This window comes from Hippocampus bargibanti, linkage group LG19 (assembly GCF_051943395.1).
Source record: "Hippocampus bargibanti isolate YZ-2025 linkage group LG19, ASM5194339v1, whole genome shotgun sequence".
Taxonomy (NCBI): Eukaryota; Metazoa; Chordata; class Actinopteri; order Syngnathiformes; family Syngnathidae; genus Hippocampus; species Hippocampus bargibanti.
Genome location: NC_142752.1, coordinates 10,298,131 through 10,320,715, shown reverse-complemented (window position 1 = coordinate 10,320,715; position 22,585 = coordinate 10,298,131). Strand labels below are relative to the sequence as shown.

At 42.7% G+C, this 22,585-nt stretch overlaps 2 protein-coding genes across 2 annotated transcripts; one reads left to right on the top strand and one right to left on the bottom strand.

The window, feature by feature from the left end:
* Positions 1-74: 74 nt before the first annotated feature.
* rbm25b (RNA binding motif protein 25b) lies at positions 75-13,551 on the bottom strand. The gene is made up of 17 exons (XM_089022799.1): positions 13,198-13,551; positions 12,698-12,798; positions 12,280-12,485; positions 12,029-12,086; positions 11,614-11,774; positions 11,351-11,533; positions 11,193-11,276; positions 7,604-7,863; positions 7,348-7,465; positions 7,178-7,267; positions 4,800-4,873; positions 3,246-3,396; positions 2,629-3,079; positions 2,246-2,526; positions 763-861; positions 639-686; positions 75-561 (listed from the first exon to the last, which is right to left on the bottom strand). The coding sequence occupies exons 2-17, from the start codon at positions 12,774-12,776 to the stop codon at positions 469-471; spliced, it is 2,436 nt and encodes an 811-aa protein (XP_088878925.1). The 5' UTR covers positions 12,777-12,798; positions 13,198-13,551; the 3' UTR covers positions 75-468.
* A 1,390-nt stretch (positions 13,552-14,941) lies between these two features.
* On the top strand, positions 14,942-22,051 carry hsp90ab1 (heat shock protein 90, alpha (cytosolic), class B member 1). Its single transcript, XM_089022580.1, has 12 exons — positions 14,942-15,099; positions 16,086-16,220; positions 16,300-16,506; positions 16,653-16,812; positions 17,679-17,812; positions 19,342-19,650; positions 19,723-19,888; positions 19,983-20,173; positions 20,249-20,396; positions 20,482-20,750; positions 21,058-21,391; positions 21,479-22,051. The coding sequence occupies exons 2-12, from the start codon at positions 16,086-16,088 to the stop codon at positions 21,595-21,597; spliced, it is 2,172 nt and encodes a 723-aa protein (XP_088878706.1). The 5' UTR covers positions 14,942-15,099; the 3' UTR covers positions 21,598-22,051.
* The last annotated feature ends 534 nt before the right edge of the window (positions 22,052-22,585 follow it).

Sequence of the window (22,585 nt, the reverse complement as noted above, 5' to 3'; positions counted from 1 at the left end):
GTCATAAGCATTTTCAATTCATAGCTTCAACACATTTCAGTATCACCAAGTGTTATAGTAACCCAGAAAAAAAGTATAAAACAACTTTTTTTATTGAAATGGCCACCAATACAAAAAAGAAACAATGGAGAGTATTTAACTGTAAAAATTTCCTGGGGAAGTTTTAACAAATTATTTTGGCTGAAATGATCAAATATGACACGTCTTTGCAGGTGTGCACACAAATGAAGCAACCCGCATTCAAACGACACCTTGAAGAAGGCAACCTTTCTCAATTCGCTCCACACCAACTACGAGTTCAAGTACTTTGATTAAAAACAAACAAAATGGTCCTTTTTAGGAAATTATTTAAGAGTGAAATTATATACAACGAAAATGGTGAAGGCAGCAGCTAAACACAAGTTGCTAGGGCCATCACCGAGCTTCTCCTTCATCTATTATACATAAGAACGAAGAAAGGCTTTTGTTTTATTTTACCAGACCGATTTTCTTGGCTTCCGTTTCATAGATGAGCAACCTCCACATCTTTACAATGAATACTTCTGCCTCTTCATCAAGAACCTACAAAAATAATTCATATTAAGCAATTTGTTGGTGGATAAAATCTGACGAAATGGCCGCTCGAATCAATGACTCACCATAGCGACGTCATCCAAGATACCCTGCGGGGTGCCGTGAGCCATCACCTGCGGAGACAAGCGTGAGTGCAGCCTGTGCCACAGGTGCGGAGGTAAGCGACCAAGCACGAGAGAGATTTGATACCTTGGAGCAGACAAAGTCCACTAATGTGGGCTCTTCCTCCCCGATGTACTCTATGATCTTTTTATTGATCCATGGCCGCACGTGTCGTTCCATTAATGCCTGCAGAGAAATCCAGAAGTGTCACGTGGGAGTACAAATACTTATCAAGTACAGACGCTCGCCAACTTACGAACATTCGAGTTACGAACAACGGTACATTCACAGAGCAAATTAGATTTTATATTGCGGCCCTTTTTCCGGCCAAACTCGCTTGCGATTGGCTGCGTAGAGTATGTGGGTGGGGAGGAAATCCCTCTTCCCAGTTGAGGCTCCAGGAGGACGCAATGCATAACAAAACGTAATAGCTGCTGGCACATAATTCAGTACAGTGATACCTTCGATTACGAACTTAATTAGTTCCCAGACAGAGTGCATAAGGTGAAAAGTGTGTATCCCAAAAAATAATTTCCCATAGGAAACGATTAAAATGGGAATAATCAGTTCCCAGGTCCCCATAAAACATAATTTAAGCCTTAAAACTACACAAAAACTACCTTATTTTATGTATAATAAATGTGCTATGGTATTGTAATTAAATAAACTACGGTATAATAAAGTCGTTTATTGACCTTTGTGATGGTCGTTGATGGCTTGATGGAATGGAGTGGCCAGTTTCATCAGCATTAAACACTTGATGAGGAACGTAGCCTTCTTCTTTCCCCATCTTGAGGAATGATCCTTTGTAAGTGGTTTCTATGCGATAATTTTACAGAGTTCCTCATCAATTGTGTTCTGTTTAGCTGGGTTAATAGCTTTTTGCGTCAAGTGTACAGTTGGCTTGTGCGGGTTATTTGTGGAGCCTGATTGATGGGATATTTTAACATTGCAGTCTACACTCTGCCTTCGAACTATCAAAGTTGAAACGAGTCCAAATTTCACTGTTTTCTATCAATTTTCTCACTCTCTGTCGTCTCCCTGTCTCTTTAATGTTTAAACCCCCCTCACTGCTGCGTTCTTGACCAATCACGTGGCTTTAACCGGAGACTCAGAATAGAGGACAAAAACAAGTCGTCTGCCGTTTTCTTGTTAGGAGAACGGGCTCGTTCGCGAACGACACATCACTCATTGTGGCGCTCGGTGTGCATCTCGAAAAATAGTTTGTATGCCAAGGTTAAATTTTCATACATTTAACGTTCGTAAACTGAAAAGTTCGTAAGCCAAGGGGTTTGTAAACGGAGGTATCACTGTAATTACGTGCTAGCAGCTTCAGTAATGGCTTACTGAAGACCCAAGGATATGTCGTCGTACTGCATTAGGTGTGAATTTGACGACTGTTAGAGCGTCTGCGTCTTTTACTTCCTCATTCAGTGTTTGACTCAAACACATACAAAATATAGCACAGAAGCAACTTACGACCAAATTCACCTTACAAACGATCGCTAAGAACATATCTCATTCGTGAGGTGGGGAGCGTCTGTACAAATACTAATCAAGTACTGCTTACCGTGTCCACCATGGACCAATCCAGAGGGTACGAGAACAGATCGGGTTTGGCCGTGGGAATCTTTTCAATGAGGCTCTTGATGTGTTTGCGCTTCTCCTCCGAGTTTGGCCCCTTGGCGCCATCGGCCCCCAGGCTCTTTTCGTCATCATAGTCCAGCGGCACAAGCTTCCTCTTGCGCGGCTGCTCTTCTGCTTCCTCGTCTTCGAATTTGCCAAAGACGCTGTCGACGGGCAGTTTCTTCCTCTTGCCTGCGTTGGGCTGACTGGGACTGCCGCTCGCACCTGCGTTAAGAGCGTTTCATTTGTGAAACACTCATTTGGTTAAAGTTGTCTTACTGAAACTTTGGAATAAGATGGAGGCACAATGTGGTAAAATGTACTCACCAAGTTTGAGACTGAGGCCGATTTTGGGTCTGTTCTCATCATCAGGTAGCTTATTGGGGGGCGAGTTCTCATGTGGGATGATGATGCCGCACGGCGACTCGTTGCCGGGCGTGTCGGGCGAGCCGTTACCGCTAGCCGACGACACAGACGGCGCCGCGGTGATGGGCCTCATGGTGGGCTTGAGGCAGGGTTTTACTTCAGGGTTGTCCTCTTCGTAATAATAGTTGTCTTCGACCTCCTCCACCTCCTCGTCCTCCGAGTGGGCGGCGTACGGACGATGCTCCGGTCTGTCTTGGTGGCTGCTGTGGTTCTCCCGGTGGTCCCCTCGGTGTTCGCGGCGGTCCCCTCGATGGACGCGTGAAGCCCTGTGGCGCTGCTCCCGTGGCTCCTCAAGCTCTGGGTCTTGGACGAAGGGAGGCCGTCTCAGTCGCTCCTCCTCTTCCTCCTCCATCTTGACCAATAGGATGCGACGGAGGTGAAAAACAGGGACATGAATCAACGTGCAGGGAATGATGAAGTGACCTTCACGGAGACAGCGCTCACGCACGCTCGCATCCAGATTCACTCTCATCCACACGCACGCACACCAATGATCCCGTCAAAAGATGGTCCTTTACCCTTCGAAGCTCGGCGTCTGGATCTGGATGTCCCTCGTCTAGCAGCCTCTGTCTGATTTTCTCCAGCTCCTCCCTCTCTCTCTTCCTGTCACGCTCATCCGCCTCCGCCTCCTTCTCCCTGTCTCGAAGGCGTTTCTGCAGTGCACTGCCCCTTGTGGCCGCAACGAGCAATGGCATGCTTCAGAACAATGGCTGCAGCATCCCCCACCCACCCAACCTTGCTTGTCTGCCTCCAGACCGTAATCAATGTTCATGTTGTCTTTATGACAGGAGCAAACAAGACTGAACTAATTCATCTTTGTTGCGATAGAATACCCTCATTGGCGTGTTAAGATTAAAAAAAGGTGGTACAGTCAATTGGCTATTAGACTTGAACCTTCTATTACCAAAAATGGCTGACTTACTCACAGAGCCCAATACAAATTCAATATTGTCATCCAATAATTTAGACAGTCAAATTTCATGCACATTTCAAATGATTAGGTTTACAGTCACAATACACATACAGTGATACCTCAGCTTATGAACGCTTTAGCTAACAAACGTTTCGCCTTACGAACATTAAATTCGCAAGATCTACTACGAACTAGTTTTGAGCGGAAGAACACCAAACCACAGGGCCGAACAGCGCCACCGTGGCTGCTGGACTACTTTTTCCACATACGCTTTTTCTGAGTGCATACTGTACGTGGTTTGTTTTCGAGTTGAGTACTTTTGCTTTTTTGGGACCGAAAAAGACCCCACCACAGGCTAATATTAAGCCGAAGAGGACACAAAAGAAAATTAAAATCGAGCACGAGAAGGAGATCATCGACAAACACGAACGAGGTGTGCGTTTGTGAGTTAGCGTGCCAGTACCAGTATGCTAAGTCGACCATTGCTACGTGTGGCTAAGGGTGTTTCTGTGTTGTCTAAGCAACGGTCTCAGGCAATAGAAGGGGTTGAAAAACAGCAGCGAGCAGCGGACAGTCTTCTTCTTCTTCTTTTCCTTTCGGCTTTTCCCTTCAAGGGGTCGCCACAACAAATCAGTGTCCTCCATCTTTAGAGATTTGATCCGCATGTTTTTTTTTTTTGCTAAGACAGTGTGTGAGGCTATTATTGCAGAGAAAGCATGGCAACTTCACTCAGATATCATCAAGAGGCAACTACATCAACGACCATCACAAAGGTAAATAAAACTACTTTATTATACAATAGTTTATTTCTTTAATTACAATATAATAGTGCATTTATTATTCATAAAATACGGTATATTTTGCGTAGTTTTAAGGCTGATTTAGTAGAAAACTATGTTTTATGGGGACCTGGAAACGGATTATTCTCATTTTTAATGGTTTCCGATGGGAAATTAATGTTTGAAAGACACACTTTTCGCCTTACACACACTTTCTGGGAGCCAATTAAGTTCGTAAACTGAGGTATCACCGTATCTTTAATGTACATAAATTGTGTCCTAAACATGACATGGGGGAAGGGAGTTAAAAATTGTGTCACAAACCAGATTGGATCTACGGATGATGTGACGACCGACGTTGGCTTTTTTGTGCCTCCTACCTGTAGTATTTAGGGTCATCTCTGTCATCGTCGTAGTCTTCCAGGAAGCCTTTTAGCCGTTTTCCTTCCTTTCCCTGACACAGACATAAAATGGGAACACCTTACAGCAAAACCTAATGCTGGGGTGGTGGGATGGACTTGAATTGAGACACGAAACCATAGTTCTGCCAATAATTGCCACAGTGTGCTTTTTATGGGAGGATCTAGCAAAGAAAACAATGTGAAAAGTAGAAGAATGTCCAACTAAGGTTTTTGTGGAAGAAAATCAAACACAAAACACTTCAACGTGCGTTTCGCCCGTTGTAGAGATGATCAAGTGTGAATGTGAGCAGATGTTTATTTCTATATGTCAATGATTTCATTAGAAAGTTGGTTCCCATTACCACGTTCTTGGAGGAAACCTCTGTCGGCATTTGTCTTGCCCATTTTTTTGTGAAACAAGGACTTTGAAATGCCACCAGAGCAATGACGAAACATCTCAAATCAGTCTCATCTCTTTGACAAGTTGAAAGAATTCGTACATTAGCGCTTTGAAGCCGAGAGCGACAACCTAGCTGCGTTATCGTTGTTACCTGTGACTAGAAAGGGTCTTTTTTTAAATTCATTCACTGTTAATCACGAATTTATTCGGGAGTTGAAAATATGACGTAGAGTGCCATTTCTGAATTTGTTCGGGTTTTGTTTTTTCATGCTTGGGTACCGATCAAATGCAGGCCATGGCCTTTGACAATGTTTTTTTCTTATCCACAAAGGGCAGCATTTCCTTTTTTTTCTATGTTAGCGCTTTGATCCCGCTTCAGCTGTTGTTCAAGTGCTATATTAACCAATATGTATGCATTGCATTGTATTTTGGACAGCCACCCTCATTTTAAGCTCATATAACTCCAGACTCATAATTTAGGAATTAACTCTTTTTTTCTGATGAAAGAAGAGCGTCTCATGTTTCTTATGCTGAATTGAATGTTTATGTAGTCCTAAAACTCAATATTCTGTGGGTCCTGGAATTTGAGTGACAATGACAAAAACCCTGGAACTGGAGTGGACACACTTTTGCACATCGTCTGGTAGTGAATGTGTTAAGGACACCAAAAATGTCCCAAACTTTGAACTTTCATCACACACAACTACATTTGGACACATGAATAACCAGTACCAATGTTCACCAACTTTGTTCGTAAGTTCCAAACGGTCGTTCGTAAGGTGAATTTGTTTATAAATTGCTTCAGTGCTATATTTTGTATGGAATGTATGTTTAAAGATTACTTTAAGGACAACCGACGTCTCCGGACAAGTTGTGTAAATAATTTGTAAAATGGCTTCAAATGACTTCTACTGAGTGTATTTTAATAAGAGTCCACCGCATGTAGCTATATTTTATGTTTTAAGACTCGCGCTGAATATTGGAAGTCTTGTTTTTGAGTTGGTGACGATCCCCTACGTGATGTCACTAAAGGAACGCCCCTGACCGAAAAAAGACACATTGTAGCAGTCCTTCCATCACGGCAATGTATTTTGCTGTACTTGTTTGGTCTGAAAACCTCGTGTTGCACCAAAAAGCCGCCAGAAGAGGGCGACCAACCTCCATGGAAGGAATTTATCAGCCTGTGGAAACGGGCTGATTAAGTCCTCACAGGAGCTTGGACGCCATTTTCTGCCTCTTTTTGTGTGATACATTTCCCCCCAATGTTGCCTCAAAATGGCACGGAATAAATTCTTTAATCGATTGCAAACATGTATGCTTTCCTCTTCAGAACTATTTGAATCATATTCATAACTGGATGTGTAACAAGAAAGCATATTCTCCGAATCTGAAGCCATTGTTTTTATTCTCCAGCAATGCAAGACGTCTTGGCGTAACTTCACGAACTGGGGGCGGGACTTTCTGAAAATGCCCAATTCGCAGCTCAATTTTTTTTGCAGATTTTGGACACTTTAAGTCATTTTTATTGGTGTTTTGCATTTGAATAAAAATATCAACCTGCGTGTTTTGGGTATTTTAGATGCTATAAAACATTTTTCTGATGTCAGTTAAGAAACAAAAAAGTGACGTCGGTTGTCCTTTAAGTCTGTTTAAGTTTTATATAAGTATGTTTAAGGCTTGTATCAGTAACGGTTTTTGTTTATTACTGAAAAATAAAAATGAAATAAAATATATGCTCTATAATTATATGTACATGTACAACTGGAGAGAATACTACATATGTTCAAAAATTTTCACATATACTGTTGTTCTTAACTTGAATGTTCGTAAGTACGGCAACGTCTATATCCCAGTGGGGTATAACCACTAAAGGAGTTTCGAAAGAAGGGAAGAAGAAAGCAATAAATGAAGATTTTCACTTGAATTAGACACAATCGAGTAACAAAATGTCTCTCACCATCTCCCGTCGGCGCTCTTCTTCCCTCTCGGCATCTTTGGCATAATCCCGCGCTTTCTTCCTCTCCCTGAGCTCCCAGTTTTTTAAGCGCTGTTGTGAAAATAAAGTGAGATGAGCCACACTGACACCAAAGTCAAACAAAAAAGCGCTCCCATTGTGTCGACTCCTACCTCCTGATACGCTGCTTCTTTATCTCGAAGCTTCCTCTCCAGCCTTCTGCGTTCATGCACCTCCTCATCATCGTCTTGGTCCCTTCTCTTTTCTCGCTCTCGATCCCGGCTCTTCTCCCTTTGGCAAAAAAAAAGGATGTGTAGCAATTGTTTGCAGTGAAAACTACATCAGTTGGGTGGTAGAAAATGGTCTAACAGATAATTTCTATCATGAACTGTGTGAAAGTGTTTTGTTTTTTTTGTTTTTTGGCGTTACCTGGAACGGCTGCGGGCAGCGCTCTTGTCTCGGCTTCTGTCCCTCTCCCATTCTCGCTCTCTGGTCCTGCGCTCGCGGTCTTTGTCTCGGTCTCGCTCGCGCTCTCGTTCCCTGTCCCTCTCCCGTTCCCTTTCGCGCTCCTTCTCCTTCTCGCGATCCCGTCGCTCTCTTTCGCGCTCGCGTTCCTTTTCCCGCTCGCGCTTCTCCCGCTCAAACTCCTGACGCTCCTTCTCCCGCTTGTCTTTCTCCTCCTCCCGTTTCTGTCGGAGGAAAGCACAAAGAGGTTCAGCGCAAGGTACGAAGCGAGGCCAATTTTCGCGTTCAACTTCCTTCAGAGGCAAGACGAGGAGCTTTTCATCGGCTCTCACTCGTCCATGCAACGGCTACAAGTCCTCAAGCTTACTTGGGCTACAGAGAGTAAAGTTTAGTGTAGATGTAACTTGAAAACCATACGAGAAATGACAAATAAAAATAAATAAATAAATAAAATTAAAAGGTGCCGAAAGAGACAATGCAATTTGTCAATCTTTGCTTGAACTTGTTGTTTGGGACTTACAGGTGATGAACTACGGACTCAGCCCTTCGCTGCCCCTATAAGCCTTTTAAGTTAGGCCTGGGAGGAAAGCAGGTCACACGATATACAAAAGGAAACACGTTATGGGTTTGAGGTTTGTTTGAGCATCATCCAAAAAAAATTTTTTTTTAATTGTGAGTACATCGACATTCTGACAAGAACATCAGGAACATTTTTTTTGCACAGGTAAATTAGAAGTATTGTAGAAGCTTGTCTTACCCCCTTCAGATGCCAACGGGCGGATCCTGGTGACCCAAGAGGCACACCCACACGCACACGAACACATCAACTCTGCCTTTGAGAGCATTACACACAAGGCTTTTTTAATGGAAAAATCTTTGATGAAAATTGGAAGGAACCATCCAGGATGAGTGGGCAAGCTGACACACAATCATGCTGACAAGCTAGGAAGGAGAAGCCTTGGGTCTAATGCGTTGCTAGACATAAATAATAACTGCTGTAAGTGTACAAAATTGATGGATAGATGCTATTCTTTCAGTGATGTCGCATCGGTTGACTGGGACTGTATTGCACTTACCTTTATAACACACAGGAACAATGATCCAATTTGGGGGGGGGGAGAAGTAGTTCATGTTGGCAATCAAATAGTGACCAATGGGCGCCATACTTCAAATGTAGTCAATGGATGTGTCGCGCATGGGAATTTAATGTTAGTTGTAGCAAATGTGTCACAGTCAACAATAATTTCCCGCAACACGATTGTGAACCTGCCTATTGTGATTTATTCATTTGGGACTTCAAAGAATTACCGGTACTTTGCCTCTTCTGGAATTTAAGACCTTAGAAATTAAATGCCCGGTACAGACGCTCCCCACCTTAGAAACGAGATGCGTACCGAACGGTCGTTTGTAAGGTGAATTTGGTGGTAAGTTACTTCAGTGTTATATTTTGTAAGGAACGTATGTTTAAGTCAAACACTGAACGGGGAAGTATAAAACACAGATGCTCTAACAGTCCGAATATAAATTCACACCTACTGTAGTACGACGACATATATCCTTGACCATTACTGAAGCTGCTGGCACGGATTGACTGAATTATGTGCCAGCAGCAATTACTTTTTGTTATGCAGCGCACCCTTCTGGAGCGTCAACTAGGAAAAATGATTATCTCCCCGCCCACATACTCTATGCAGCCAATTGTAAGCGAGCTCGGCTGGAAAAAGGCGAGCAATACAAAATCTAACTTACAGCATCTCTGTCCAAACATACTTGCAAAAATGTTCATATGTGCCGTTTTTCGTAACGCGAATGTGAATGAAGTTGGGGAGCGTCTGTAAATAATGTAAAATTTAACTGTTAACCTTACCTCTGTCCACTACGTTTTTCAGTTACATCAATGAAAACGCGCCGGTCGCTATTTGACGAGGTGACGCAGGACTGTTGCTGGCTACCTCGCTAGCTATCTATTTGCGATCTATTAGCTATCTATTGTTGGCTACCTGGCTAGCTATCTATCTAGTTGCTATATATTAGCTGTCTAACAAGCTTGCTAACTATTAGTCATTTATTAGCTAGCTAGCTAACCTGATCTATTTGAGTTATTCCCGGTTGAACGGGGTCATTGTTGCTGGCTACCTGGCTCGCTATCTATTTGCTATCTAGCTAGCTAGCTATCTATTAGTCATCTATTGAGTTATTCCGGGTTGAGTGAACGCTGGCGCGTGTGGCTGCCGCTGCTCACCCACAGAAAAACTTAATCCTGTGACTGTAAAATGACCTTCAGAGTTTCGAAAGGCGCTTAGAAATGAAATGGATTATTATTATTGTCTATTAGCGGGCTAGCTCACTTCATGTATTTGATTTTCACGGTTGAACGGGGTCATCGTTGCTGACTACCTACTTGCTATCTATTAGCTGTCTGGCTGGCTAGCTATTGGTTATCTATTAGCTAACTAGCTAACTTGATTTTTTGAGTTATTCTCGGTTGAGTGAACGCTGGCGCGTGTGACTGCCGCTGCTCACCCACAGAAAAACTGATCCTGTGACTGTAAAGTGACCTTGAGTTTTGAAAGGTGCTGATAAATGAAATTTATTATTATTATTATTATTATTTTGACAGTTTCTGTTCAACCTTGGGGTGTTTGGTTTAGTGGGATGCTAAAATCAGAATTAAGAACAAATGCCCTCCCTGACAGAGATTTTGTGGGCTGTTCATACTGGATAAAAGTAGACTGTTTGAGATGTGTCACGCTTAATTTCATATATGAAGACTAAGGCAGAGCGAGCCAGGCAGTGAAAGACAACGAGACGAAAACGAACACCTCCACACATAACCACATTCAAAAGAACGTACCTTTAAAGTCTTCAGTCCACCGTGCTGCTGTGAAGAGGGCACCCCCCTCCCTCATGACCCCGTACTGATGCATCATACTTCGGCCACGGTTACGGCAGCAGTTATTGACAACGATTTACCATCATTATTTAGAACAGCTTACAGAAGACTCGCAAAAGTTCACGCACTCTTCGGCTATCGGGCGCGCCGCTAACGGGCGCGGATTGGTCGCAGTTGGCGAGGGTCAAAGAGACCAAAGTGCAGTGCAGTTGCCCCTTTGCGAGTCCTCAAGAGGGGGGTACCCAGTTGATGTAGAAAGTAAAGGAAGTCTCATACTTACATCCTATCCTCGCAACTTTTTCCAAAGCTCTGAGATTCATCTTGCTTTAGTCACCATATGATCACTATCATAATGGTGGGGTTTAATCAATAGATTAGCTTTTAAGTAACTTTTCATTGTCTCCATGCATTGTGTGTGTGCGTGTGAGATAAATGCAACAATATTTGTCACACCTAAATAGATTCAATACACAAGATCAAATATTGCATAAATTAATTGCAAAGTGTACTTTGATGCTACCCAATTCATGGTGTGGTCCTAATGTTGGTACAATGTGTCAACTGTTGCTGAGTGTTGCAAGCTACAGGCGTGAACTACGTTATCTGCTGCTGTCCAAAAACCTGTAATGTCAACTAGAGGATTAAAAAGGGGGGTTTTACCTTGTGAGTGTCTCGAAATTTACTAATCTCTCTGGTAATCAGGTCTCTCTTGTCATCCTCCATATCGATTGTGTTCAAGTCATCCTTTGGGATTGAAATACAATGTCAGTCCTTGCCACTTGTTTACGCCACCACTCTTTGTAACTGACTTGTCGCACCTCATCTTTTTTGTCCTTTTTTCTTTTTCGCCGCAGGGAATCTTCATCCTGAGAAGGCGCGCTGAGCTCGTCAGCATATTCCCGCATTAATGCATCAATCGCACCTTTGACGACTTGATCCTTCTTTTTGGTCTCTTCATCCAGAACCTCCTCTTGATCGTTTCCATTCTCTGAGTCTACTTTCTGGTAATACAGAAATGAATGTCAAAAAATAAAACTGAAGCATAATGTTGACTAATATCACAAAGAAAAAAATGTCCTACACCGTTAGCACTCTTCTTCTTGGCCTTCCATTCATCCAGTTGTGCTTCTGTTTTAGGATCCACTCTCACAAGAAGGCTTTTGTCCCCAATGTGCATGTCATGAAGCAGCCGCAGAGCTCGTAGAGTGGAATCCGGTTCTTTGTACTCACAAAAACCGAACGCTGGCAACAGACAAACATAAGAATATTTACAAAGTCCCGTTTGAATGACATTTTTATATTTTTCAAGACTAAACTCTACAAACATTCAGTGACAGATTAAAAATGTCCCTGAATGTGAGTTATATCAAAATATTTCTTGTGACAGTGAAAGTTTGAACCTGGAATAGAATGTTGAAATAAAATCCAATCAGAAGAGAGTTCGATCAACATTGCAGTTAAATTAAGGGAAGCTTCTGTCATTCCTCATGACTTACCTTGAAGCTTGCCAGAGGCTCCTTGAACTCTTTTCCAGCTCAGAACAATTCCACACTTCTGTATAAAGAGCACAAATAGACCACCAGAACAAATGACTTTCAAATAATTGACAGTTTTCCAAAGAACAATAAATCAGACCATCAAATATGAGATAAATCGATAAATCAAATATCAGATAAACCGGTGAAAAGGCACCGTTCTTATTAATTAGTACTTGTATACCAGACCATCATATAACTTGTGCCCTTACCGCGAGCAGCTGCCGGATGAGCATATCTGAGGCCTTTTCAGATATGTTGCCCACAAACACAGTGGTGGTAGGGCCAGCCTCATCGTCTTTGACTCGGAGGAGCGCATCCTTCCTATGGACCGGAGGTTTGCTGACTACAGGTAGAGACGACACTATTACAGGATTAGGGGCCATGATGCCCATGTGTACTGGGATCATCGGAGGTCCTGCAAATGGGAAAGCTGTGCATTACTCGTCTGTATTTAATATTCACATAAAAGTCAAAGAGGCATCTACAAATGGGCCATGTTGGTCACCTTGAGTAGACAACAGAAGCCAGAACGATAATAACACACGTGGAGTTTATTACATTTTATAAATTGCTTTACCACACTTAAATACTGTATGATTTAGAGCATTAAATTATTTGGGGTCTTACCTGCAGGGAAACCAGCATACTGAGGGGGTATCCCAGGAGGTGGTAGCAGCGGCCGGTTTAAATGTGGAGGAAATGACATCGTGGGTCTAAATTGAATGGACCTAATGTGGAATAGTGACAATCAGGCATTATATATTTTACATTGAACATTTAACACAGACAGTATTAGTATCAGAGTGTCAAAGTTTATACTTTAGCGTTTGTTATCATCGTTGAATTAGAAGCACCACAACCTGCTAGCGGTTGCCAATCGTGCTAAGGTAATAGACCAGTCACTCGGGGACAAAACCTGGTGTTTTGGTGTAAACAGTTGCCGAGTCGCTTTCCGGTGTCTTATTATTTGCTTTAGTAGTCATAACGACGAAAACGGCGAAAATAAAATACCATTAACCACATTGTTGCCCGTCATGGCTAAACTATGCTAAGCTACCGTCTGCTAGTTAACGCCAATACTATAGGGAAGAAAATAGTGCATTCAAAGACAACATACATATACCTACCCCGAAATATTCCTTGTCTGAATGTACTAGAGCGGCCAAAACAGTCCTTTTAAGTGCAAACGTCTTTTAAAAACTGCTGGTTTTAGGTTAGCACAACAGCTAGGTGCCGGCCCGCTACTACACAGACGCAAGCGTTGAGGTAGAAGCAATGGAGGGAGAGCTTGTAGTTCCGGGATGTGCCTGGCGGACGGAGTTACGATTCGTTTCGTTCAACACTCGGCAGAAAACAGATTGAATGTCCTAAATCGAACAAACCTAACCATGGGCGAGAATACAAATGAATGTTTTTATAAATAGAATAAGTGATACTTGGGGATTTTATACATTCCTGTAAAATCACCTTCCTGTAAAATCCTGTAACAACAACGTACGTCCGGTATATTTATATGAGAAAAAGCTTAAGTGTTTATGCATGAACTCCATGTGCGCCACTTACCCCGGAAGTATTGACTCGATGATGGTTGTGACGTCATTGATTAATCAGTGTAGAAATTCAACATGGATGCCGCCTGGAAAGTCAACTACAAACACGACCGTATGATTTCCCTTTACAATTCTTAGCCGCCCACTGAGATCACATGTCCCCATCCAAACAAAGACAAGACGTAATTTTCATAAACATCATTAAAGAATTACGTCATATATGATTGTCTCACATGTCCGTCCTTGACTGCTGCAAAACAAAATGTGTTCGCCTCCACCTAAAAGCGAATTGTGCACCGCCAGAACCAAAGATACACACCCGGGCAGAAACGTTTAAATTGAATCGTGAGTACTGTACATCCGATGACTTTTTAAAAATCCACATCATTTATATATTGCATCGTTCCCTGGGAAATAAAACATGGACATTCAAAATTACGAGTACATGTACATGTTGAACGTAACCAACACTGACCACATGTGCAGATACATATGGAAAATAACTCAATTTGAATAAAAACAAACACCAAACAAGTCATGTCTTAAAATGTTCAGGACTCGTGGGACATCTGCAAATGTCACACGACATAACATTTATTTTAGTGTTAATGCAGCAGACATTATTTGTATGTGTAGTTGATCACTTTTTGGACTCAAAATACAATTTTATAGTGCCCGGGTGCCATACAGTGTCGTTAAAAATATCAAAAATGTTGCCATAGTTTTTGTGTTGTTCATGGCAGCTGTGCGGCGATGGCTGCAGTTGACAAGTCTGTGACGTCGCTCTTGGTGCGCTTTTTTTCCTTTTTTTCCTTGTAGAAAGTGCCAGAAGAAGCAAAGCACGCCCTCTTCATTTCCAGTATCCCTGCGTCCTATTAAAAAGACCCTTGTGTTTTCTCGGGTTATCGTGATATGAACAACGTTATAACACATTAACTTTAAGCACGTGCCTTTTTACAATTAAAATGTTTTTGTTTCGATCACGTACGTCGACAAGATTTGAGGACTACTTCTCGTCCCTATAAAATCGACCTCGAAGGCGAACCATCTATGATGCCACAAGATGGCAGCACCCATTCAACGCATATGACTACGTAATTTGCAGTTATAACTCCAAGGTTACATATCGGCGTATTGAATATACATTTAGTTATTATAATGTGAGTGAAAAAAGAGGGATACATTGATAGCAGTTATCGCATCACATGTCACCAATCATGTCGATGTCATTTTCTTTTATATTATATTATTTTGAATGCATATTTAAAGAAGTGCTAGAAGTCTCTGGAAGGAACCAGTGCGGATTCATTGGTACACAGTGCACCGCGGATGGATATGACTTGCACCCAGTCGAAACTCGCGAGTATAAAGATTCCGGTCTATTGAAAGCGAGTCCCTTTTTCCTTTTTCCTCCAGTCAGTGAGCAGAGGGGGACATTTTTTTGCATTTTATTCAAGAAATTCCAACGCAACAGACACGGTTAGTGAACACCCCATCCCTCGCTCGGTCATTTTTGGTGACGCATCATTATTACTTAGTTGTGCGATTTTTCTAGGTACTATTGTGATGCGAGCCCCCCCGAATCAGGACGGTACCACGAATAATAATAATAAACGTGCCTGCTTATTATTTCCGTTTTAAAATATATCACACACGTGCAGCATGCTGTCAAGTATGGTTTGTTTGGCGTTTTTGACGCATTGTCAGGCTGTGTTAAGGGTGCAGCGCCGCAGATCAAGGCGTTGGGGTCGAGTATTGGTTACATAAAGGCAGGTGTGGTGGTGACCGTCGATATGGAGCGAATGCTCGCTCTGTTAATTACAGACACTATCGAAATTGAATTAAGTGTTCAATTTTTAATCCCGAGTACACTTTTATTGTTGTTTTTATATATACAGTCTATACAGTCAAGAGGTTTGTCAAAAATTAAACTATTTAATTATCCGTTTCAAGTTATGCTGTATTCGCTCGCAAGTCATGTTGTATTGAATTAAAACAACATCTCGATGCTATTATAGTAAGTTTAAAAACATTCCTCGTGTGTCGGCCACACTATTGTGATCCTTTGTGTTGCTTCTGGTTGCTGCTGGGCGAATTTTTACGTTTAAGTATAATGCGTGACGAAAAATTTGGGCGCACATAGTAAGATTATGAAAAAAATATTTTATTGGTCGTTATTCTCCGTAAGCACGTGCTTTTCTGCAGCCATTGTCTGTGTTTGGGCGCCATGTTGGTTGGGGGCGACTTCCGCCATCTGGCGAAGCATGAGGGAGGCTGTCCTAAAATTTGGTTTGCAGGGTTTACTCGTTTTTTCTTTTAAACGCATCTCTGGCACACAAAGTTGGTCTAGAAAAAAAAGGACGTGAGCTTTTCTGAAACAAAGTGTTTAGTCAAAATTGCTACGTCCTCTGCATTGCTGAAAATAATCTGAATTCGGTTTAACACTGTCTGTCTTCACTGTACAGATGCCTGAAGAAATGCAAGAGATTGAGACCTTTGCCTTCCAGGCAGAGATTGCTCAGTTGATGTCCCTGATCATCAACACCTTCTACTCCAACAAGGAGATCTTCCTCAGGGAGTTGATCTCTAATGCCTCTGATGTAAGTCTCAAGGGTCTTGGGAGGTTTGAGTTAGATCAAGTTCTGGTTTTGTTCATGGTGCTTTTTTTAAATCAATCAGGCTTTGGACAAAATTCGCTATGAAAGCTTGACTGATCCAACCAAGCTGGACAGCGGCAAGGATCTGAAAATTGATATAATTCCCAACAAAGTTGACCGCACCCTCACCATCATCGACACCGGCATTGGCATGACCAAGGCTGACCTGATCAACAACCTGGGAACCATCGCCAAGTCTGGCACAAAGGCCTTCATGGAGGCCCTTCAGGTAAGTAACTTTTGGATGTGAGCGAGAGGATATTTCTATAGAAGAAACAAGGTGCTAGAAACCTTGAAATTAAGAGTAATGGTTGTACTGTATCAGTAGCAGTCTATCGATCCTGACATTTTTTGAACGGTGACTTTTTCTTTCAGGCTGGAGCTGACATCTCCATGATCGGTCAGTTTGGTGTTGGCTTCTACTCCGCCTACCTCGTAGCTGAAAAGGTGGTCGTCATCACAAAACACAATGACGATGAGCAATATGCCTGGGAGTCCTCCGCTGGTGGCTCCTTCACAGTCGCTGTCGACAGTGGTAGGTTGTCCAAACTCTGCTTATCTGACGCCTGGTTTTGGGTTACTTTTAATAATAATAATAAGAAAACATTTCATTTATGAGCGACTTTCCAAACTCTCAAGGTCACATGCACCAACGTTCACTCAACCCGAAAGTAACTCAAATAGATGGAAAGCTAGCTAAGTCGATAGCCAGCTAGATAGATGGCTAGATAAATAAAAACAAGTGAAGAAAAGAATAGTCGAGAGAAAAAAAGAGGCTACAGCAAGTGCTTAAGAATGCCTGTTGTCATATTTGTTATTTAGTTTTTTTGTTCTTTTGACTTCAAGATGGCGCCAAGTGAGTGGCTGCGTTTCCAGCAGCTCCTGTATTTTGTTTTTCTACTTCTTTCTTTCCTTCCCCCTTCCTTTCATAACTTTGCTGCTGTGAAATGTAAATTTATCCACTGTGGTAAAATGTAAATCCAATCCAAAAGACAAAAAAAGATGGCTAGATCGCCAGCTAGCAAATGGCTAGCTTGGTAGTGTGCCAGCTAGATGGATAGCTGGATAGCTAGATAAATTTTAAAAAGAGGAAAGACAAAAAAGCTAAATGGGGCAAAAGAAAGTTGAGCCATTGAGGGGAAAAAAGGCACATTTGAACAGTGCGACAAAATGGCCGCCGCGCGCTACGCTAGGTAGGATCGTTTCGCTTTTCAGTGGACACAGATTTGTAGGTCTTCATGCACTTTTTTTACACCTGAAAATGATGGCCGAATGCCTTATTTGCCTTAGTCGAGGATGGGAGGAGTAAACCAAGCCCCGAGAAGGCCAAAGTGAATTTTCTGTTTACTTTTGACCGCCTGTTGGAACACAGTGGATTCAAGCTTGCGCAACTCTTCACAGGAGAGCCAATTGGCCGTGGAACAAAGATCATCCTTCATTTGAAAGATGACCAGACTGAGTATATTGAGGAGAAGAGAGTCAAGGAAATTGTGAAGAAGCACTCGCAATTCATTGGCTACCCCATCACACTCTTTGTAAGTATCGCCAGCTTATGTTCTACGTATAATAATAATAATACATTTCATTTATAAGCGCCTTTCAAAACTCTCATGGTCACTTTACAGTCACAGGATAAGTTTTTCTGTGGGTGAGCAGCGGCAGCCACACGCGCCAGCGTTCACTCAACCCAATAGTAACTCAAATAGATAAACTTCTCAGGAATTCGACAAAATCGGTCTTAAACTTAAGCTATCATGTGAGACATTTCGGTGAGGAGTTTGACGGTCAAGAGGAAATTCTCTGGACGAATCTATCATAACAGGAAGCTTCAAAAGGTTTCACGAAGCAATGACTGAAATTGAACAGGTCGTCGGCCATTTTGTTTGGAAGCTGCCATTTTGGTAAATCCGGAGCTTGTTTTTCTTCAACGATGAACTTATTCTCAGGAATTCGACAGAATCTGTCTTAAACTTAAGCTTTTATATGAGACATTTTGATGAGAAGTTTGGAAATTCTGTGGACAAATCTATCATAACAGGAAGCTTCAAAAGGTTTCATAAAGCAATGAGAGAAATCAGTTTGTTTGGAAGCTGCCATTTTTTGTAAATCCGGAGCTTGTTTTTCTTTAATGATATACTTCTCGGGAATTCGACAGAATCGGCCTTAAACTTAAAGGACAACCGACATCACTTTTTTGCTTACTAACTGACATCAGAAAAAGATTTTATACATCTAAAATACCCAAAACACGCAGTCTGATATTTTTAGTCAAATGCAAAACACCAATAAAAATGGCTTAGTGTCCAAAAACTACTTCAAATTGAACCCGGAAGTGGCCAGTTTCAGGAGGTCCCGCCCCCTTGTTCGTGGTGTCACCCCAAGACTTCTTCCCTTGCTGGAGAATCAAAACAATGGCTTCAGATTCGGAAAGGCTTTCTTGTTACTTCTTGTTACACATCCAGTTATGAATATGATTCAAATAGTTCTGAAGAGGAAAGCATACATGTTTGCAATCGATTAAAGAATTTATTCCGGTCATTTTGATGCATCTGGAGAGAAATGTAGTGACACTCTTTAGTATTGACAGTACCCAAAAAAGGCGGAAGAGGGCGACAAAGCTCCGTGTAAATTGTCTCCTGGGACGTTTTGTAAGCGAACATCAAATACACTTTAGAAGTCTTGGTGCAACACACATCGCGTTATTTATGTGTTTTCCTTCTAATTTCGCCATCAACACGGATCAACACGAAGTTTTCAGTCCAAACAAAGTACCGCAAAATGCATTGAGGTGATGTAAGATATGTCCTTTCTCGGTGAGGGGCGTTCACCAACTCAAAAACAAGACTTCCGGAATATTCAGTGCAAATTTTAAAATGTAAAATATAGCTATATGCGGTGGAATCTTTGTAAAATAAGCTCAGTAGAAGTCATTTGAAGTGATTTTACAAATTATGGACACAACTTGTCCGGAGACGTCGGTTGTCCTTTAAGCTATTATGTGAGACATTTCGGTGAGGAGTTTGTTGTGCGTTCTAAACCGGGATTTGTCAATGTCGCGCAATAGGTGGAGAAGGAGCGCGACAAGGAAATCAGCGATGATGAGGGAGAGGAGGAGAAAGCAGAGGACAAGGAAGACAAAGAGGAAGGCGAGGACATGCCCAAGATCGAAGACGTCAACGAGGACGATGAAGATGACTCCAAAGACAAAGATAAGAAGAAGAAAAAGAAGATCAAGGAGAAGTACATCGACCAGGAGGAGCTGAACAAGACCAAGCCCCTCTGGACCAGAAATCCAGATGACATCACGAATGAGGAGTATGGAGAGTTCTACAAGAGTCTGACCAATGACTGGGAGGATCACCTGGCTGTGAAGGTAATTGGGCAAAGCAACTTTCACAGGTTACCTCGTTTGGAGATTAAAGTCTTCCTCGTCACTTCCTTGCAGCACTTCTCTGTGGAGGGTCAGCTTGAGTTCCGCGCCTTGCTCTTCATCCCTCGCCGTGCGCCTTTCGACCTCTTTGAGAATAAGAAAAAGAAGAACAACATCAAGTTGTACGTCAGGAGAGTTTTCATCATGGACAACTGCGAAGAGCTCATCCCCGAGTACCTCAGTACGAGATTTTGCTTCGTTCGAGCGTCGCAGGAGGTCCGCCGGGGCCGCTTGGCGGTCCTAATCTTCTGACGACGTGATTTGTGCTCCCTCAGACTTCGTCCGTGGCGTGGTGGACTCCGAAGACCTGCCCCTCAACATCTCCAGGGAAATGCTGCAGCAAAGCAAGATCCTGAAGGTCATCCGCAAGAACATCGTGAAGAAGTGCCTGGAGCTCTTTGCGGAACTGGCTGAGGACAAGGAAAACTACAAGAAGTTCTATGAAGGCTTCTCTAAGAACATCAAGGTAACTTGTCAAAGTTTTATTTGATTTCTATAAATTGTGTGGCATTTTTGACCAAAATTGCCTTTTTGTCTCTAGCTGGGCATCCACGAGGATTCTCAAAATCGCAAGAAGCTGTCCGAGTTGCTCCGCTACCACAGCTCCCAATCCGGGGACGAGACCACCTCCCTGACAGAGTACCTCACCCGCATGAAGGACAACCAGAAGTCCATCTACTACATCACTGGTCAGCTTGATAAGATCTTATTCTGAAGTATCACTCTGATTTTCTTTATTTTAACTTACCCCCGAAATGGAATCTTTTCCCCAAGGTGAGAGCAAGGACCAGGTGGCAAACTCCGCCTTTGTAGAGCGCGTTCGCAAGCGCGGCTTCGAGGTCCTGTACATGACGGAGCCCATCGATGAGTACTGCGTGCAGCAGCTGAAGGAATTTGACGGCAAGAGCCTGGTCTCAGTCACTAAGGAGGGTCTGGAGCTCCCAGAGGATGAAGATGAGAAGAAAAAGATGGAGGAAGACAAGGCGAAGTTTGAAAACCTTTGCAAGCTCATGAAGGAGATCCTGGACAAGAAAGTGGAGAAGGTAAGGTGGAATGGTGGACAACTTCACGTCAATGTCAAAGTACTTGAACTTTGTCCAATCGTAGTTGTGTTGTGACAACAGGTGCCTTAGTTGAACATTACTTGTACTCTGGTGAGTCCACCTTGGAGTTTTGAATAGTGTCAAATGCATTTTGACAACCTAACTCGTGAATGTCATTTAACATTGCCTGGGTTGACACTTTTTTGTATTTAGTGAAGATTTGAATACCAAATTTGGAGTTGCATGCTACTTACCCATCCAGGTTTGCCTTTTTAAAACCTCAAGTGCCATCATCCTCTCAACTCAGGTGACCGTTTCCAACCGCCTGGTGTCATCGCCCTGCTGCATCGTGACCAGCACGTACGGCTGGACGGCCAACATGGAGAGGATCATGAAGGCCCAGGCCCTCAGGGACAACTCCACCATGGGCTACATGATGGCTAAGAAGCACCTGGAGGTCAACCCCGACCATCCCATCGTGGAGACCCTGCGGCAGAAGGCCGAGGCCGACAAGAACGACAAGGCCGTCAAGGACCTGGTCATTCTGCTCTTTGAAACTGCTCTGCTGTCCTCTGGTTTCTCTCTGGATGACCCACAGACCCACTCCAACCGCATCTACAGAATGATCAAACTCGGACTTGGTAAGGAACAAGTTTGCGATTGATGAAGGCTCCCTCACAGTTGCGTGAAATAGCATCGTAATTGGTTATTTATGCATTTTGTCTCAGGTATTGACGACGACGACGTCCCTATTGAGGAGACCCCTTCTGCAGCCGCCCCAGATGAAATTCCTCCACTAGAAGGCGACGGCGAGGATGATGCTTCACGCATGGAAGAAGTTGATTAAACATCCCCCTACCCCGCTACAAATTTCTCTCATTCGGTCTCACGTTTCTATTGTTCATCCTTTAAACTGCAGTAACTTTAAAAACAAATATTCATGTCGTTTGGTGGAACAGTGTTGCTCTTGAAGAGCATTTATCTACAAGACCCTCCTTTTGAAAAAGAAGCAGTTTGAGCTTTTTTTTTTTTTTGCTGTAAATTTGGTGGTGACCGCACATTTTCTTTTGTCAAGTACCCTGTTGCACTGAGTTTTAAATGTGGGAGTGAACATGGTAATGGTACATTCCATTAGAGGGTCCGGTTAAAAGTTTGGGTGAGTTCTGATCATCAGCACGCTGCATGGAGAGAAAAAGAGGACTGACTAAGATTCCTTTGCCCGACCGAGTCCAGGCTTAACTGTATTCAAGTATTGTTTTGCAAAAAAAAATAGAATAAACATGCAATACTGAACATAAAAAGTCTGACTTTGGCTCTTCAATTGTGGCGCTGTAATCGCAATGTGTGCTGTCTTTTTACTTGCCAGTCAGGACAGTAATCGGAACAAAAGAAGTAATCAGTAGTCCACTGCTTCCGCGAGCAGGGACAGATCAGAGCAGAGGTATGGCATGGCCACCTCTCTCCATTAGGGATATATAGGGCCAGATTTACAAACACAAGTTTAGTTTGCTGACGAAGCTCTTCGGATGAGGAGCGGAATGGCCGACACCTTCAAAGAAGTACAGATGAAGGCTGAAGAAGCCTTTTCGTCAACGGACCACTCCTGTACGACAGCCTAACACAGATGTAGCCACTAATGACTTAATGGGTCAACTTGTACTACAACGAATGAATTTTATTTTAAAATTCGCAACTGGGAAGGACGCAATTTGAGATTTAAACTGGGTGCAAAGCGGTGATTCCTGAGCTGTTTTGGTCTGGATGATGAATTGGTGTCTCAATCCAGCAGTTTTGAATGGACAATTTGACATTTGAAATGGGGTACACACTACAGA

Excerpts from the sequence above, each read along its gene's own strand:
- rbm25b (XM_089022799.1), bottom strand. The coding sequence starts at position 12,776 with ATGTCATTTCCTCCACATTTAAACCGGCCGCTGCTACCACCTCCTGGG. Across the intron at positions 11,775-12,028 it reads AGCCTCTGGCAAGCTTCAAG|CGTTCGGTTTTTGTGAGTAC; the intron begins GTAAGTCATGAG and ends GTCTGTTGCCAG. Across the intron at positions 11,534-11,613 it reads AGAAGAAGAGTGCTAACGGT|AAAGTAGACTCAGAGAATGG; the intron begins GTAGGACATTTT and ends CTGTATTACCAG.
- hsp90ab1 (XM_089022580.1), top strand. The coding sequence starts at position 16,086 with ATGCCTGAAGAAATGCAAGAGATTGAGACCTTTGCCTTCCAGGCAGAG. Across the intron at positions 16,507-16,652 it reads CCTTCATGGAGGCCCTTCAG|GCTGGAGCTGACATCTCCAT; the intron begins GTAAGTAACTTT and ends TTTTTCTTTCAG. Across the intron at positions 19,889-19,982 it reads GCTCATCCCCGAGTACCTCA|ACTTCGTCCGTGGCGTGGTG; the intron begins GTACGAGATTTT and ends GTGCTCCCTCAG.